The sequence below is a fragment of the Pezoporus occidentalis genome, unplaced genomic scaffold (genome assembly GCF_034315485.1).
Source record: "Pezoporus occidentalis ecotype Australia unplaced genomic scaffold, CSIRO_AGI_Poc_V1 ctg144, whole genome shotgun sequence".
NCBI classification, from domain to species: Eukaryota; Metazoa; Chordata; class Aves; order Psittaciformes; family Psittacidae; genus Pezoporus; species Pezoporus occidentalis.
In genome coordinates this window covers 1,971,324-1,987,360 of record NW_026913252.1, presented here as the reverse complement: position 1 = coordinate 1,987,360, position 16,037 = coordinate 1,971,324, and the positions used below count along the sequence as shown (strand labels likewise).

Sequence of the window (16,037 nt, the reverse complement as noted above, 5' to 3'; positions counted from 1 at the left end):
CACCAGAGCAGCTTGCTCCAAGCCCCTGTGTCCAACCTGGCCTTGAACACTGCCAGGGATGGGGCAGCCACAGCTTCTCTGGGCACCCTGTGCCAGCGCCTCAGCACCCTCCCAGGGAAGAGCTTCTGCCTTGTATCCAACCTAAACCTCCCTTGTTTCAGTTTGAACCCATCAGCCCTTGTCCTGTCACTGCAGTCCCTGATGAAAAGCACCTCTCCAGCATCCTTGTAGCCCCCTTCAGGCACTGAAGGTCTCCATGCAGCCTTCTCTTCTCCAGGCTGAACAGCCCCAATTTTTTAGGCTTCAAAAATCCTTCTTTGAATCTTAACCCTTCAAGAACTCTTACAAGCTCTGTCAAGCCATGATTGCAAAGCCTTCAAACCCCCATATTCCAGAGCAAGCTGAGATTTATGCTGCTTCTTCCCATGGAGAGACAGCACTTGTAAGGTTAATCTGCCAGCATCAACTTGTCCAAAGTTCCATAATCAGGCAAAGCATGATTATGGAGCTGTACATCATTAGTACATAATGGCTTTTAAATGACTGAGATTCAATTAAAACCTGATGGCAGAGGATCCGAAGTAAATAAGAGACAACTGACCCACTGGTGAATGACTCTTCTATCAGTCGGCTTGGATGAGGAGAGCAGGAGCTTGGGGCTGGCCAGAAACAGTAGAAGCACAGTCATGAAATGGGATCAGTGCTGCTGTTCCTGTAGGGCACGCAGTGCTGGGGTGCCAGCTGGGCGGAGGTGTGGGCTTCCAGCCCCAGCCTCTGAGCTGGAGCACGTCAGGCAGTTTGGGCTCCTGTGGGGGGTGAGTTCTGCTCTTTGTTGTTTCCTGCTGTTTTGTGTCGGTTTCCTCGAGCACGTGTCAAAGCTTTGGTACGATTGCCAGCAAACATGCATGCCAGCAGTCGTTCCGAGCAGGATGGAACAGCCTGTGATGCAGTGTGGTTGGTTTGGGATGCGTGGCAGTTGGTTTGTTTCCCTCCTCTGGGCTTTGCTGCTGGCTTGATAACGTCAGACTGGCGGCTTCCAGACAGAATTCCACTTTGCTTTCGGTTTGCTTTCCTTGTGAGTGTGTTTTCCGGCTCTTTTAAACAAAGCTTCATAAATCAACAATGATGTCGTTGTGGAGATGTTTTCCATGGTCCCCTTTGGATGCCAGAGGTGCTCTGTGCCCAGGGACAGCCCTGCCAATGGGTTTCCCTATGGATATGCTGGGGAAAGAGCTCCCTCTAACAGCATGTCTACAGAAGCAGAGGCTGCAGGAGGCTTTGGGAGTCACCAGCCCTGCAGCTCTTTGGATTGCCAGCTCTGAAGATGGTTATTGCCCTTCCAGCTTTGCCAGTGTTCCTTACTTTGCAGCTCTGGTTTCACTTAATGGCTGCATCCTTGCCATCGAATGAGATGGGACTTGGATATCTGTTGCTACTATGGCCCAGGGAGATGATTATGAACTTCTGGCTTGTGCCATTACCTCTGGCTGGTTCATAATCAATGCCACTGTGCTGTCAGTGACATTTGAGGTGGGAAAAGCATAAGGTAGGGAAATCTCTGGAGGAAAAGCAGGGAATGAAGAAGTAAACAATAGAAGATGGGTATAGATCATCCAGATCTGCCAGCAGTGTTGAATTTGAACAGTTCCCATTGCTATTTATGCCCTATGCCAGGCTTGTTGGTGCAAGATCTGTGCCTCAGAGCAAACCTTATTTCTCACCTCAGGTGACTTCTCACATGTTTCAGAAATGTACATTTTGACGGAACAAATCTTATCTTTTCCCCTCAAAGGAGGAGTTTCAAAATAAAGCCTCTGTGAAGCTTTCTTCAAATACCCAACAGTTTATGTGCACTGTCCAAAGCAACCCCTGTGAGCCTGAGGTGTGGCAGGTCCCTGAACTTCCAGACTGATAACTTCTTGAGGGAAGACCTCGGCCTTCCCTCTGTGAGATTTCTCTTACTGTTTTCATTCAGATGCCCAAACCACCGGTTACCCTTGAGCTCTGCCGGGCTGCAGTGTGCGGGGGCTGTGCTCAGGTGTTGCAAGCACAAGATCAAAATGTAGACTGTTCCAGCACAACCCTGTGACAATGCTGGCTGTGACAGCAGTCTGTGCAGAGGGGAGCTTGGGGAAGCTTGTGTGCTGATGCTCTCTTCTGGATTGTCGTGGTTTAAGCCCAGGTAACCCAGAACCAGGCAGCTGCTCACTCACTCCCCCCGCCTTCTTCTCCCCACTTCTGGAGGGATGGGAAGAGAATGGAAAGAATGTAACTCCCAACGGTTGAGATCAGAACAGCCCAGTAACTAAGGTATAACACAAATCACTACTGCTACCGCCAATAATGATAAGGGAAATAACAAGGGAAGAGAATACAACCGCTCACCACCTGCTGACCGATACCCAGCCCGACCCGAGCAGTGATCTAACCCTTCCGAGTAACTGCCCCCAGTTTATATACTGCACATGACGTGCTGTGGTATGGAACACCCTTTGGCTAGTTTGGGTCAGGTGTCCTGTCTCTGCTTCCTCCCGGCTTCCCCTCCTCCCTGGCAGAGCATGAGGCTCACAAAGTCCTTCATCAGACTAAACATCACTGAGCAGCAACTAAAACCATCGGTGTTATCAGCACTGTTCCCAGGCTGAAAATCAAAAACACAGCACTGCACCAGCTACTAAGAAGGAGGAAAATGACTGCTACTGCTGAACCAAGGACATGGATAAAACCAAGAAGGCATTTTTCTGGTTGGCACTGTAGTGGCTGCAGGCTGACATCAGCCCTGGGTGCGAGGTCTCCTCCAGCTCTGAACACACTGGAATACCCTGATGGTGTGGATTGCCTTTGCCTTGAGCTGGCCAGGGCTAGCTGAGACTGAGAGATGTGTTAGGATTAGTGATCTGACTCTCCTTTCCTCCTGTTTCCTTCCCTTGCAGTGTGTTACTTGCTGAAGAGCAACATCAGCCCAGACCTGTGCAATGAAGACGGATTAACTGCGCTGCATCAGGTGAGGAGGAGGAGGACACAGGTCCCTGCTGCTCCTATTGTGTACCTTCTCACTGTCCTTTGAGCAGACCTGCAGGGTAAAAGGAGAGAGCTCTTGGGTTTCATTGTTTTGCTCAGTCACAGCAGTGAAACTTCACTGTGTTGTGCTGGTGATGCCGTTTCCTGGGGAGCAAACTGAGATTGGACCCTGCTGCTGCTATATCCCAGACTTTGTTCGATCGTAATAAATGCTCAGGGAGCAGGGCTGGATTTCAGACATGAACAACATTTCTCCCACCCTTTAGTTCTTGCAGGGCTGGGTTATAAACTCTCAAAGCAGATTGGCTCACATTTAGAGATTTTGGCAACTGATGAGTTTTGAAACTGGTTTAAATAAGTGATGCCCAGGGTGCTTGGAGAGCTGGCTGATGACCTCTGTAGGCTCAGGGACTCCCCAAAGTCTGTGTATCAGCAGTAAAATACAGACTTGCTGTAGTGGTGTGTGTCTGTCCTTCCTCAGGGCTCTCCACTGATCCCATAAGGGTTGTTCTGGTCTTCTTAAGGCCCCCATCCCCACCCCTCCTCATGTGTCCTCATTCTCAGTAGCTGCAGAAGGCCCATGGGACTTGCTGTGCCCAGAACAGCCACCTCCACTGCCATTGGAAACAGAAGTGCAGCTGTCACACTTGCTCTGAGTGCAGGACAGGGACTCACGGGTTTCTTGCCATTTGTCCCTTCTGTAAATGCTCCTGTGAACTCTGGGTTTTGAATTCTTCTGCAAGTCACTTGCTCTCTTCAAAGCTGGATGGATGTTTGCTTAAAAATGCAAACTGGCTTCTGGAAGAATAAAAGTTCCCCACCACCAGCACCACCTCTCCTAAGAGATGTTGTTCTGCATATGGAGAAATGCTGACAGCCTCATCACTTTCCCCTCTAGGTACTGAATCCATGGAGAATCACACCTTGCCCACTGAACATTAAGTTATTGTAAAGGTGCATTTGGGAGCTGAGGTGGGGATTTTGCATCCACAAGAATTAACTGAATCGCTGAAGAGAGGGAAGCTCCTAAGTGAACGTTATTGCCCATAAGCAGTTGCTCCCACTGAAAGATGCAGTTATACTCCTGTGGTAACTTGGCTGTGTAACAGGCATGATTTTAACCTCACCTCCATATCCAAATAAGAAATAGAAATGCATAAAGGGTCCTTGACACTCAGCTACAAAAATGCTTGTTGTGGATTGTAATTCAGCCCCAGGACAAGCCCATCCTGCAGTGCTGAGCTGTGAGTCTGCTGTGGGGGTCTGCACTAATGTGTAGGCCACAAACAGGCTCCTTGCAGAAGAGTTAATCTTATTTTAGTGTCTTTAGCATACTCACTTCATGTCAAGAAGTGAGCGCAAGATGGATCAGAAAGCAGATTCCACCTTCCCTGAAGGAGAGCGACTGAGCTCCTCTTTGCTGGCTGCCCCTGGGACTGTGGTGTAGATGCATCAAGGATGCTGATTTATTTCAGGAAATAAAAGTTGCCCTTTGAAGTACCTCATAATCTGAGAATCCAACTTACATCTCTTGAGATAACCATGGTAGGTAGTGTGAGCTGCTGAGAAGATATTTACTCATCACATGCCAGTGTGTGGAATTTTCCCTAAGAAAAGGGAATGTCAGCTTGTCAGTTCATCCCTTGGTATGTGGTTATACTGGTTACGGTGAATTTCTGCTATGTTTGCTCCTGAATATGGAAGACCTAGCCGAAACAGAAGCTGTGTGCACATTTGCTATTATTTCTTATTGGTTCTGTCCCCAAACCAGAAGGCCCTGTAAAACACCAGTGACCTTCAGTGTGCTCAGCATAGGTGTTCTGCATGGTACCTTTCTCACCACTTGTGCTTGATTTGGTGTTTAACTGTTGGAGATGCTTGTTGCCAAGCACTGCAGGTTGCCATGTCTGGGTGCCCTGGTATAAGTGAGCAGGTGTGCGCCCTTATCTTCCCAAGGTTTAAAAAACCCTATCTGTCTGTACCTCTTCCTCACCAGTGCTGCATAGATAACTATGAAGAGATAGTCAAGCTTCTCCTAAGCCACGGGGCTGATGTCAATGCGAAGGACAACGAGCTGTGGACTCCATTGCATGCAGCAGCTACATGTGGTCATATCAACTTGGTGAAGATCCTCATCCAGCAGTAGGTGGCTTTTCTGTGTCTGTCCCTTTCTACAGATCTGATTCTACCCACAGCTTCTGTGGATGGAAACTGAGACTGCTTAGTGCCTTGCCAGATTGCAGCAGTGGTGATTATTCCGTGCTTTCAAGCTATTCATTGGACTCCTTCCTGCTTGGGGGAAAAGAGGGTGGAGGAGGAAGAGCAGAAAGGTTGAGGACACACAGTAAAACCCTAGGTGACTTGACTTTGTTTCATGAAGCTTCTGGAGACTGGGCCAAAATTTGCCACAATTGACCTGTATTCTGCTGTGTCTGTGTTTGTGCTTGTTGAACCATGCTGGATAGGTAGAAATAGGAGCAGGCAGCAGAATGCACCCTCAAGCTCTTAAACACGACTTCAGGTCTTCCAGCTGTAGTCAGAGAGACACTGAGGTAGGAGAGCAGCATGTTTGCGTAGCTCAAAATCTTGAGTGAACTTTGTGACCTGTCTTACTGGCTCTTCATTAGTAACCTGTTAGCTTCTTGTAATGTTTGTTTCCCAGGGTGTGGACATGAGGTTTTTGCATTGGACCTTCCACTTGACTTGACCAAAGCCTCAAACCTCTTCTAGGCCTGTCAGTAAAGAGGAAGAAACCAGATGTGCTTTGAGCTGTACCGTGCTCAGCATTTAATGGGCACCTGCTGTGACTCCTGCAAGGAGTAGGTAGTCCTGGCTCTGTAATGGAGCCCTCTCCCCCATTTCCTGGAGTGGTGGTGTAGAGAGCAGAGTGTTAACCCACTGCCTTGCACAGCAGTGCCTGCTGCTCCTCCTTTGCAAAGGGAGACTTTTCCCTGTGATGCTGTCATTAGGGACACTGGCATTGACAATTTGCCCCTTCTTTGGCAGTATAATGATGGAAGTGGAGCAGAAGATGCCAACAGTCATCCCTTGGAGGATGTTCCTACTTGGGTTAGACAATTTTTGAATGGGGGGCATAAAACCAGAGGAAATAAATGTGGAACAACAAAGTGCATTCCTGAGTCTTGAATGAAGGTAAGGGAGTGTCACAGGGATGGCTGACAGGTGAGGAACTAGAGCTTATGGACTTAATTGTTGTAGGTTGCCCTGTATTGAGTAGTTGCCATCAAATTCAGGCTCTGGTAGCCTAATGTCATGATCCCAAGCTCAGAAACAGTCTTCCCTGGGCCTTTTGAGGAATGGGGGAGATTTAATTTGTTTTGCTACAACCAAAGTTGTCCTTGGTGGCATTTGGGCAACTATTAAACCCCAGTTAGTTTTTCATAAGCATTTATCACAGTGTTTGGCATTGTCTGCTCTAGGATGTCTGAGGTCCTTTCTTGTGTAACTCAGTTCTGTCCTTGCAGTGGAGCAGACTTGCTGGCAGTGAATGCTGATGGCAATATGCCGTACGACCTCTGTGAAGATGAGCCAACTCTGGATGTCATTGAGACTTGCATGGCCTACCAAGGTAAGGAGACTGAGTTCATGTAAAATACAAAAATGGGTCAATGAAGTACTAAAAATTACCTTGTTTCTCAGCTCATGATTTGCCTCTAGAGAAAAGCAGGATGCTGCTGCCTGGCACAATTTCTTAAGCCTGACTCCATCTCGTTTCTCTGATTCCTAAATAATGATGAGGGTGAAGGACAGTGGACAGTCCCCTCACCTACAAAGCCTCTGAAAACGATGTGAGGTCACATCAACCAGGAATCATAAATCTAATTCTTCTTAAGTAGTAGAAGGACAGGCCTTTCCAACTCTCCTCTCTCTAACTGGAATTTTAACAGGGATTACACAGGAAAGAATCAATGAGATGCGGGCTGCTCCGGAGCAGGTCATGATCTGTGACATTCATGACATACTTGCGACGGGACAGGACCTGAACAGGACTGATGCCCAAGGTGCCACACTGGTGAGTAAAACTCTGGCGGCTTCACTTTTGCCTTCCTTCAGCCTGGAGGTTATGAAACCTGCCCTGTGGCAGGAGCTACACAAAATCAACATGTGCAGGTCACTGGGAGGAGCGAGGAAGCTGTTTGGATCTTGTTCCATGCTTTAGTTTATTGTCACATAGCTGTCCATGAGTACAGCTGGCATAACCTAGTGTCTAACCCTGCGCTTCTTGAAGCAAATCCCTTGTCTATGTGAGCTCTGCCAGTTGTGCAGCAGCTCAGGTCCCACAGCAAGGCTCCTGTCTGACAGTGGCCGATAGCAGCAGCTTCAAAAAAAAGGTGCAAGAAATCCCACAGTGAGGAGTTGCAGACTGCAGCACTCGTACTTAACCCGTGGGGAGATAGGACTGAAAGATGTTCTGGTGACCTCTTGCTTCTCACTAGTCGTGTAGTCTGATCTGACTCCTGTGGAGCAGACGTGAGTCCTCTGGTTTTCGTGAGAGCAGGATCTGGTGTTGGGCAATCTGAAGACTTTCTGCCTCTTCTTTCTGCTTTGCACAGCATCTGCCTCATGCACAGTTGGTGGACTGCGATGTTTATTCATATAGGATGGCACCTGTCCCTGGGCAAGGAGAGCGACCAGGACAAATGTACAGCAGAAAGCAAGCTGGCATCTGATTTGACTGGATGCTGTCATCCAGGGACCAAGAATGCTGAACAATCCTAGTCCTGTTCCCTCCTTTTTCAGCTGAAAAAGTGTCTCTTAAATCCTTGCTTATGGAAGTCCCAACCCAGGGAAAGTTCAGTAGTGCTACCGTATGTGTTCGGACTTGCATGCAACCTTGGTCATTGGATACTTGGGTGCAGACATAACTGATACACAGACCACATGTGAACATCTGCTTGATGGTCAGACTATGGCAGTGTATTCAGGTTTCTTAATCTAAATTGTCACCTGTAGCATATACCAGAAGTGTAAGGGGAGCACAGGCTCGTTCCAAGATAAACTTGGATGACTGAAGCTTTTTTCCCAGCTTATTTTTTAGCATGCTTTCCCCTTTAACATGGATTATATACATAAATTTAAGCAGACCTCTTGGCCTCCCTTTTAATATCACCCCCAAGTGATTCCTTGTTAATTCACGTGGCCTCTAGAGGGTATGACCCAGTGCTATCAAATTTATGTAGAAATTAATTGAATTACAGTAAGCATCACAGTTCATCTCCACTCAAGGGTTCAGCTTTGGGTGGTGGGATCCACAGGGGAATTCTTGAGAAGAAGCTTTCGTTCTCCTCTTCAGCACGGCTGAAGCAGGATGGGTGCTGACTGGAGTTCAGATTAAGGCTTAGGTTAGTATTTTGCTCAGAGATGCAACAGCAGACCACAGTTATGAAAACCATCAGAGACATGAAGTGTTGTGGGGGACTAAAGGAGTCTGTTATTGGTGTCTCCAAAGTGGTGGTTGTAGCTGGAAGCCAATATCTGAAAAATCGTATTTCATTAAGTAAAAGTAGCCAAGGATTAAAATGGATTTGGTTTTGAAATGGTGAAAATAATTATAGTATGAGTGGAAGCGCAATTGCACAGAGAGAATCGGGACCAAAGCAGGCTGAAAATGTGATAAAAAAAAAATGACATCTATGGCACTTAAATGGGGCAGAGGAGACGTTCCTCTGCCATGAGAAATGCAGTTTACAGTGGGTGATGTTCCCCATTGCAGGCTTGCATTTTAATGGTGCTGTTTCCTTACAAATTGGGCAGCATTTAAAAGCCCATGTTTAATGCAGGTAATACTGAGTTTTAGTAACAGGAACAACCTGCTTTTGACCTGATGGCGTCTGCCAAATGTGGAATGTGCTGCCTGTCCAGATCTAGACACAGACATTATCCAAGAAATTCCACTGAAACTTGGTGTATAAAACCATTCGTGGTCCTTGCAGGTGGTTCATGCTCTGTTCCTTATCTCCTAGCTGCATATAGCTGCAGCCAATGGTTATCTGCATGCAGCTGAAGTCCTCCTTGACCAGGGGGCAAGCCTGGATATTAAGGACTGGGACGGCTGGGAACCTCTTCATGCTGCTGCTTTCTGGGGACAGGTAATGATTTTGTGGCAAGTGTCATGTATAAGGGTAACGTTTCTTTTTGCCTGGGCAAGCTATAAAGTACTCTGCACGGAGAAGAAACCTGTACTAGGGCTGCACTCTCTGGACAGCATCAGATGAGGTCCTTGGGGTGTCGAAAAGAACCTGCTGCTGAGAAAGTTCAGGGGAAGTATGTCCATGCAGTGGCCATACATGTGGGGAAGTATGTCCATACATGTGCCAGAATAATGTGAGGCGAGCTGAGCATGCAGGCCATTGCTTTTTATCTTATTCCAACTTTTCAGCTTTGAGAAAGAAAGTGATTGCCTAAAATACCTCTATCAGCTTGGCTTTCTTTTCCTTCCTTTAGATGCAGATGGCTGAGTTGCTTGTGTCCCATGGGGCCAGTTTGAGTGCCAGGACATCTTTGGATGAGATGCCAATAGGTGAGTTTATTTAGCTTAAAAAAAAAAGACAAAAAAGACAAAAAAGCCCTTTTCCCCCTGAGCATGCTGGAGTCTTCACATGGTGCTTTCAGAAGCATTAATGTAATTTTCCAGGTGTCTTTAGAATCAAAGTTGCTGTTATTTAAGTGGGACCGAAGTTTTAAGGCACCTACTCTGGTCCTTCTGAAAATGCTTCTTTCTGCTCATAAACCCAAAAGAGAATGCATTTCTCAAGCACCAAGTCTTTCTCCCATGTGTTTCCACTCATGTTATCCCTCTGTACCTGTGCTAGGTACAGGTACCTGCTCTTCCATTGCAGTCTTTGATCTGAGCAGCTGTTGAGTGCAGCCCTAATACTTGGGTGTCTAACTTTGCCTTGGTGCAGTGAAGTGTGCTAAGCTCTGAGGGGTTGGAGAGGAAGGGGAAAGCACACACAGGTGTTGGAACAGATTGGAAGTTCAAATGCTAGCATCTGGCCTTGTGTATTGTAACCTTGTGCTAGTTTTGCTTTTTGAGTCTTTATTGAAAAATCTGTGCATCTCATTTGGAAGGTTGGAAGTTCTTGTCTTCTGTCCTGCTCTAGTTTAGGGTTTTTTTGTTGTTGTTGTTTTGGAGGCTTAAGTAAAAAAGTGCTGTATTCAGGGGAACTGCACTCTGTTAATTACAGAAATTTCTTGTACTCCCATCCTGAAGCATTGGTACAGTGGTGAACTCACATGTTTCATGGGTAAAGGCATAACATCCTGTAGGAATGGGACAAATGATCCAGCTGAATAGCTGGATCCAGCTGAATAGCTGGATCATTGCAAAGCTGAGCCCCTGTCACAATCAGCAGCTCTTGTTTTCTGCTCCTGTTAAGGTGTCCAAGCCATTCTGTCTTGCCTAATTTGTTTAGAAATTAATGTGCTTAAGCATATTCTGCTTAAATCTCCCTTCTCTTCCTTCTAGCATTTGTAGTTGTATATACTAGAAAGGCAGACCAGTGTTAATGGTACCACATTTGAACTGTCTGATTAACAACTTGGTTTGTGTGTGCCATAGATCTGTGTGAAGAGGAGGAATTCAAAGTATTACTTCTGGAGCTGAAACACAAACATGATGTGATCATGAAGTCTCAGATGAGGCATAAATCCTCCCTGAGCCGAAGGACGTCCAGCACTGGCAGCCGGGGGTAAGTGTGTTGTATCCCACAGGGTACCGAGGGCAGCAGCTTGGCCACCCAGATGTGACTCCAGAACACCCTGGGGTCGGTGTGAGAAAAACTTGTCTGTCCTTCCTGAATGAACTCTGAAAGGCAGAAGCTGACTTTGGTTGCTGAGGGCAGAGCTCCTTTGAAGGGTGGTTCTTTCACTAGAAAGAGGTGTTATTTCTTGGGGGAAAATGGCTTTGCACTGTCGTGGTTTAAGAACTGCTCCAAGCAGAGGAGCAAGTGGTGAGAATTTACCCTGTTAAACCACTGATACTGGTGTAGGAGAATCAGTGCTTCACATGGATTAACTTGAGCTTCTCAATAATATGTCTCGTGGCCAAGATCTGTGCTCAGATACAGGTTTTTAGAAGATGTTTACTAGACACCAAAGCAGTCCTGCAGACCACAAGCTCTCTAAAGAGCTCATGGCCTGTTTCCCTCTACATTTCCTCCACTGGTTGCAGAGTAGATCATTGGGTGAGCTGTCTCAGATCTAACACAAATTTGCAATTACTACTTTAAAGCTCCTTAAAATTCCTCCCACTTTTAATATCCACACCAGTGCCTTTGCTTTGCGTGGGTGCCAGGAAGCTAACTTCACATTCCACTGCAGTGGAAGAGGCTGTAAAGCATGAGGAGGTGGTGAGAAGATCTATGGGGTAAGAGGAACTGTCATGTCCTGCTCACGGCTTCGATGCCCCTCTCCCCTGTCCCACAGGAAGGTGGTGAGGAGGGCCAGCCTTTCGGACCGAACAAACCTTTACAGGAAGGAATGTGAGAAAGAGGCCATTGTCTGGCAGCAACTGGGGGCAGCAGAAGAAGGAAGAAACTCGGGCCTAATTGGAGAAATTGGGGAGATTCGGCCTGACCAGGAGAATACAGACCCCGTAAGGAATCTCTTCTCTATTCTGGGAGTCACCAAGGAGGGCAGGGAGCACAGGTTCAGTAGCAGTGAGTGCCCTGGGATTGGAGGTGGCTGAAAAATCTGTAAATCTCATCCATCAGATGTAAGCTGAAGACCAAATCCTCATTTGGGATGAACTGGCACAGCCCATTAAAAGTGGAAAGATGGTGCTGGATTTACAGCTGTCTGGTTTTGAGATAAGGCCCTAGGGAACCTGGAAGTTCAGGAAAAATGCCGTGTGCATTTCTCTTTATAGGTAACAAACTGGTAATCACAAAAGAACTGTAACCTTGTTCTGCAGTTATTCATTTAATTTGGTTATTGTCATGTTAATTAATATGCTTATTTAACTGTATTTGGGTTTTTCCAAAGTGAGTCCTTCTGAGTTAATGTTCCATGTTCCTAGTGGGGAAGCAGCTCCTGGCTGGGGCTCACAGCGTTACAGGGTCCTGTTAAGTGGGTGAATTCAGTGTCTGTGCTGCAGTACCTGTCTGGTGGAAAGGCTGAGTGTGAGCAGGTTTAGGAAGTTGTCACAAGGATTAACTGTGCTAGGGGGGATGGGAGAAGATGCTCTTCTTTCATGTCTTCTTGTTACAGAATTCACTGCTGGAGAACTCTTCCCTCCTTCCGGAGCTAGCAAACAAAAGTACCCAGTGTGACTCTGAAATCCCCCTCCAGAACGGACTCATGGCATCTGCCAGCACTTACCAGTACACCTTTTCCAATGGGGACGTTTGGAGCATGCATGCTGACCCTGAGAGCAATCCAGGCCACATGCTGCCCTACAGCAACCCCGGGCTCCCTGACACGGAGCAGTTCTGGGGTGTCTACAAGGAGCACAACCATCAGACGCTCTCTGAACTGAAGCGGCAGCGGGCTGCAGCCAAACTCCTCAACCACCCTTTCCTCAGCACCCACTTTGGCAGCGGCATGGGAGGTGTTGCCGAGAATGTGGGTGAGGCCAAGTCGCACCTAATCGAATCCAGGACTTCTCCCTACAGCTCCAATGGGACCTCAGTGTATTACACAGTGTCCAGTGGTGATCCACCCCTCTTGAAATTCAAAGCTCCCATGGAGGAAATGGAAGAGAAGGTGCATGGGTGCTGCAGGATTTCCTAGTCTCATCTGCTTCTCACCCCAGAGGAAACAGGGCGTGGGTAGGCTGGTTGGATCTATCACAGAGGCCAGGTTGTTTGCATTCCAAAGGGAGAATCTGGTTATGGACATCCTGACTGTGGCGAGCACGTTCATCTCAAATTGTACTTTACCCTGCCAATTACTTTCATTGCAGTAGAATGAGTAATGCAGGTGGTGCAAGGCTCTTAGGAGAGGAAGGGATGCACACTGATATGATGTAAAAAGAGTTGCCCTACTCTTCCTCCCTAGGGAAGAAGGTATGGTGCTCTGCCTCCCTGTCCTTGGGAAGTCATGAGATGCCGTGGAACAAAGAAAGGATCTGAATGAAAATCTTTGCATTGGAGCCTCTTGCTGTTAATCACCAAGGAAGGTGACAGTTCAGACCTGAGTGTTCACTTCTGGGTGATGCATATATCCTGGAGGAGAGATCAACCCCAGCATGGGTTTGCAGGAAAGGACAGAGCTGTGTTCCATACAGCTGGATCCAGCACTTACAGCCTGAGCAATGAGCAAGCACCGGTGCTGCACTTGCCTTAGGAAGTTTGCAAGGTGCTATCTCCTTGCAGTGACAGCTCACCAACAAAAACTGTGCACTGGCTGGGTCCCGTTCTGCTCATCACTGCAGTACAGTCATCACTGCAGACTGCCATCAGGTTTGAAGCAGAACTCTTCCTGAACAGGCTTCACTCCACAGGCTTTGAAACTGATATTGCAATACAGGGCCCTGGCAATAGAATTTTACTGCAATAAAATACTGACAAAGGTCTATATTGGGATAAGCAATTTAAGCTTATTTGTACTATTTAGACTCTTAATTTGTTTAAAACTGAAAAGACTTTTGGTGATCCCACATTCCTGTTGATTCTGTTTGTTTACTCTCTGCTCAGCACAGATACTAGGGGCAGTACGCTTTGTGTTCTGATTTCTTCTGGGTTTCCAGAACCACAGGGCTTGGGAGGGATGAGGAGGAACGGTTTGTGACACTAATCCAGAAGGACCATGAAAGCATTTCTGATCCCCCTAGGGTTACAGCACTTTCGTTAACCTGCAGCCTTTGGCTGATAAATAACTGTAAAAGCATTGCTTTGGTAGTTGAACGCTGCAGCAGGGCACGAGGTTTGTTTCTTTTGGTCTGTTTTCCAGCTCCCATTCTGAAGTCATCAGTAGTGGTTAATAGCTGTCAGAAGAAGACTTAAATGCCTCTGCATAAGGGAGTTGCCTAGCACCATGCAATACTTAGCAAAGTTTCTGCTCTTGAGCAGTTGGCCTGCCAACACCAGTGATTTAGTTTGGTTCATGTGAGCTGTGACAGGCTGCCTGAGGGACACCAGCATGGTATGAGCTGGGGCGCTGGCACCGGCTCAGTTAAGTCTTTACGTACCTGGGGAGGTGTGAAGAGAGTGCCCTGGGCCGCACAGCTCTGAGGGACTGGCCACGGTTAACAAGTTGTATCGACAGAATTGACTGAAATCTGCAACCCTTTTTCTGCACAGAGGGGCTGTTGCACACATAACTGCTTGCCTGCATGAGTATATGTTTTCTTGAGCAGTTCAAATTTCAAGCTCTGAAAACAGATGCCTGTTTGGGTCTCTGTAAATCATCAGTGGATTAAATCCAGCTCACATAGTTGTGTTTCAGCCAGGCAACTGTGAATGCAGCTTCCACCCATCTTCCTTCTAGCTGGCAGCTATTAGACATCAATTCCCACTTCACACGTGGGAATCCTCACAGCCTTGCCTTTTTTCTAGACTATACAAAGATGACTTAAGCTGCCAGTGACTGTCAAGGGCTACCCCAGCAAACAGAGCCCATCAGTGGGACTGGATATATGATGATACAAGGCTCTGGGCTTCTCATTCTCAGCTCCTGGAAGCTGCAGAGGTGCAGGAAACTCTTTTGGACCTGTGAGTTTATTACCAGGCTGACAATTTACTCTTTTGACCCCTAAATTATTCCAGCTGTGATCTTGAGCAAACCAACAATTAATTTTCTATCAGGAGAAAGATATTACAGGTTCTAGATTAGAAAACATCCCCCTAATTGGACATTGTATTGTAATTGTAAAATTGGCTGTAATACAGCTCTTTTGGCTCTGTCACTGTGAGCTAATGGGCTCACTGAAGTCCAGTGGTGTCTGATCAAATGTCATCAATTCTTTGATGATCAATTCTTATTCAGATGAGAGTCAGTAATCAATAACTCTTCCAGGGTATGTTTCACAGCCATGCCACCTATTTGCCACTGGCTTTGGGTTGAAGTTGCATCAGACTGGGACTTGGAAGGCAGTTGAAGAGTGACCTAGTATGGATTCATGCTTATGTGTTGGTGATGCTTGGGATGTAACAGCCGCTGCCTGTAGGGCACTGGCAGATATGCTCAGGGAAGGAGCTGGCAGTTCATGCCACGTGCAGAGTTGTTGGTTGTAGGTATGGGATGAGCAATTCTGTGAAGTGGGTATTTAACCGGATTTTGGTGAACTATTTTGTAGAGACAAACAGGCTTTTGCGGGAATAACAAGCACACAGATACTCTCATATGTGCATTGTAGGAGCCTGCCTCTGGGAACAGGGCTTTTTATTATGAAATTTAGCCGTGTTACAACAGTAGTGGTTTTTTAATATCTAAGTGTTTTAAAGGCTGACCCAGTGGAAAGCTCTGAGGTACATAGCACAAGGCACTTGGCTGTTTCATTCATTAGCATTGCTAAAAAGCTGTAGAAACTAGAAATCATGCTGTAACTGGTGTATCTAGCACATAGAATCACAGAACCAGCTGGGTTGGAAAAGACCTTTAACACATCAAGTCCAACCACTACCCCAGGACTGCCAAGACCACTTGGCTTATTAGAGGAAGACTGGGAGGAAGAGGGGGGAGAGTTATGCTATACTCCATGGCTTTAGGCTCAATAAACATTGAAGTTGTACTTAGATTCAAGATCAGATTAGAGGCCCACTTCTGTTAGCAGTAAGCCAAAGGCTGTAGTTGTTCAAACACAAAGATTAGAATGTGGGTGTATTGCTGGGTCTATTGCAGGCAGAGCTGCACATAACAATAACCCTTCTTGCAAACTCTTGTTTTATGCTGCAGTCACACTGTTTCTAGCAGGCTCACTGGTTAATGAGAGCAGCTTTATTTTCATTTTGAAAGACTTTGTTTTAGATGGAAAATAAAAGGTGTCTCTCAAAATTGTTTTTCTACTTTATTGAGTTCAAACCAATCCCAGAATGTTAAATAAGGGCTGAAGT

At 46.7% G+C, this 16,037-nt stretch overlaps 1 protein-coding gene across 3 annotated transcripts in view; it reads left to right on the top strand.

The window, feature by feature from the left end:
- Nucleotides 1–15,979, top strand: part of PPP1R16B (protein phosphatase 1 regulatory subunit 16B) — a 57,608-nt gene extending 41,629 nt beyond the window's left edge. For all 3 annotated transcript variants that reach the window (XM_062610100.1, XM_062610099.1, XM_062610101.1), the window contains exons 3-11: nucleotides 2,934–3,004; nucleotides 5,018–5,163; nucleotides 6,507–6,610; nucleotides 6,930–7,054; nucleotides 9,006–9,131; nucleotides 9,487–9,562; nucleotides 10,604–10,733; nucleotides 11,470–11,638; nucleotides 12,253–15,979. In XM_062610100.1, coding sequence (XP_062466084.1) covers nucleotides 2,934–3,004; nucleotides 5,018–5,163; nucleotides 6,507–6,610; nucleotides 6,930–7,054; nucleotides 9,006–9,131; nucleotides 9,487–9,562; nucleotides 10,604–10,733; nucleotides 11,470–11,638; nucleotides 12,253–12,774 — 1,469 coding nt within the window. In that variant the 3' untranslated portion in view covers nucleotides 12,775–15,979. The remainder of the gene's footprint in view (nucleotides 1–2,933; nucleotides 3,005–5,017; nucleotides 5,164–6,506; nucleotides 6,611–6,929; nucleotides 7,055–9,005; nucleotides 9,132–9,486; nucleotides 9,563–10,603; nucleotides 10,734–11,469; nucleotides 11,639–12,252) is intronic.
- Nucleotides 15,980–16,037: the final 58 nt, after the last annotated feature.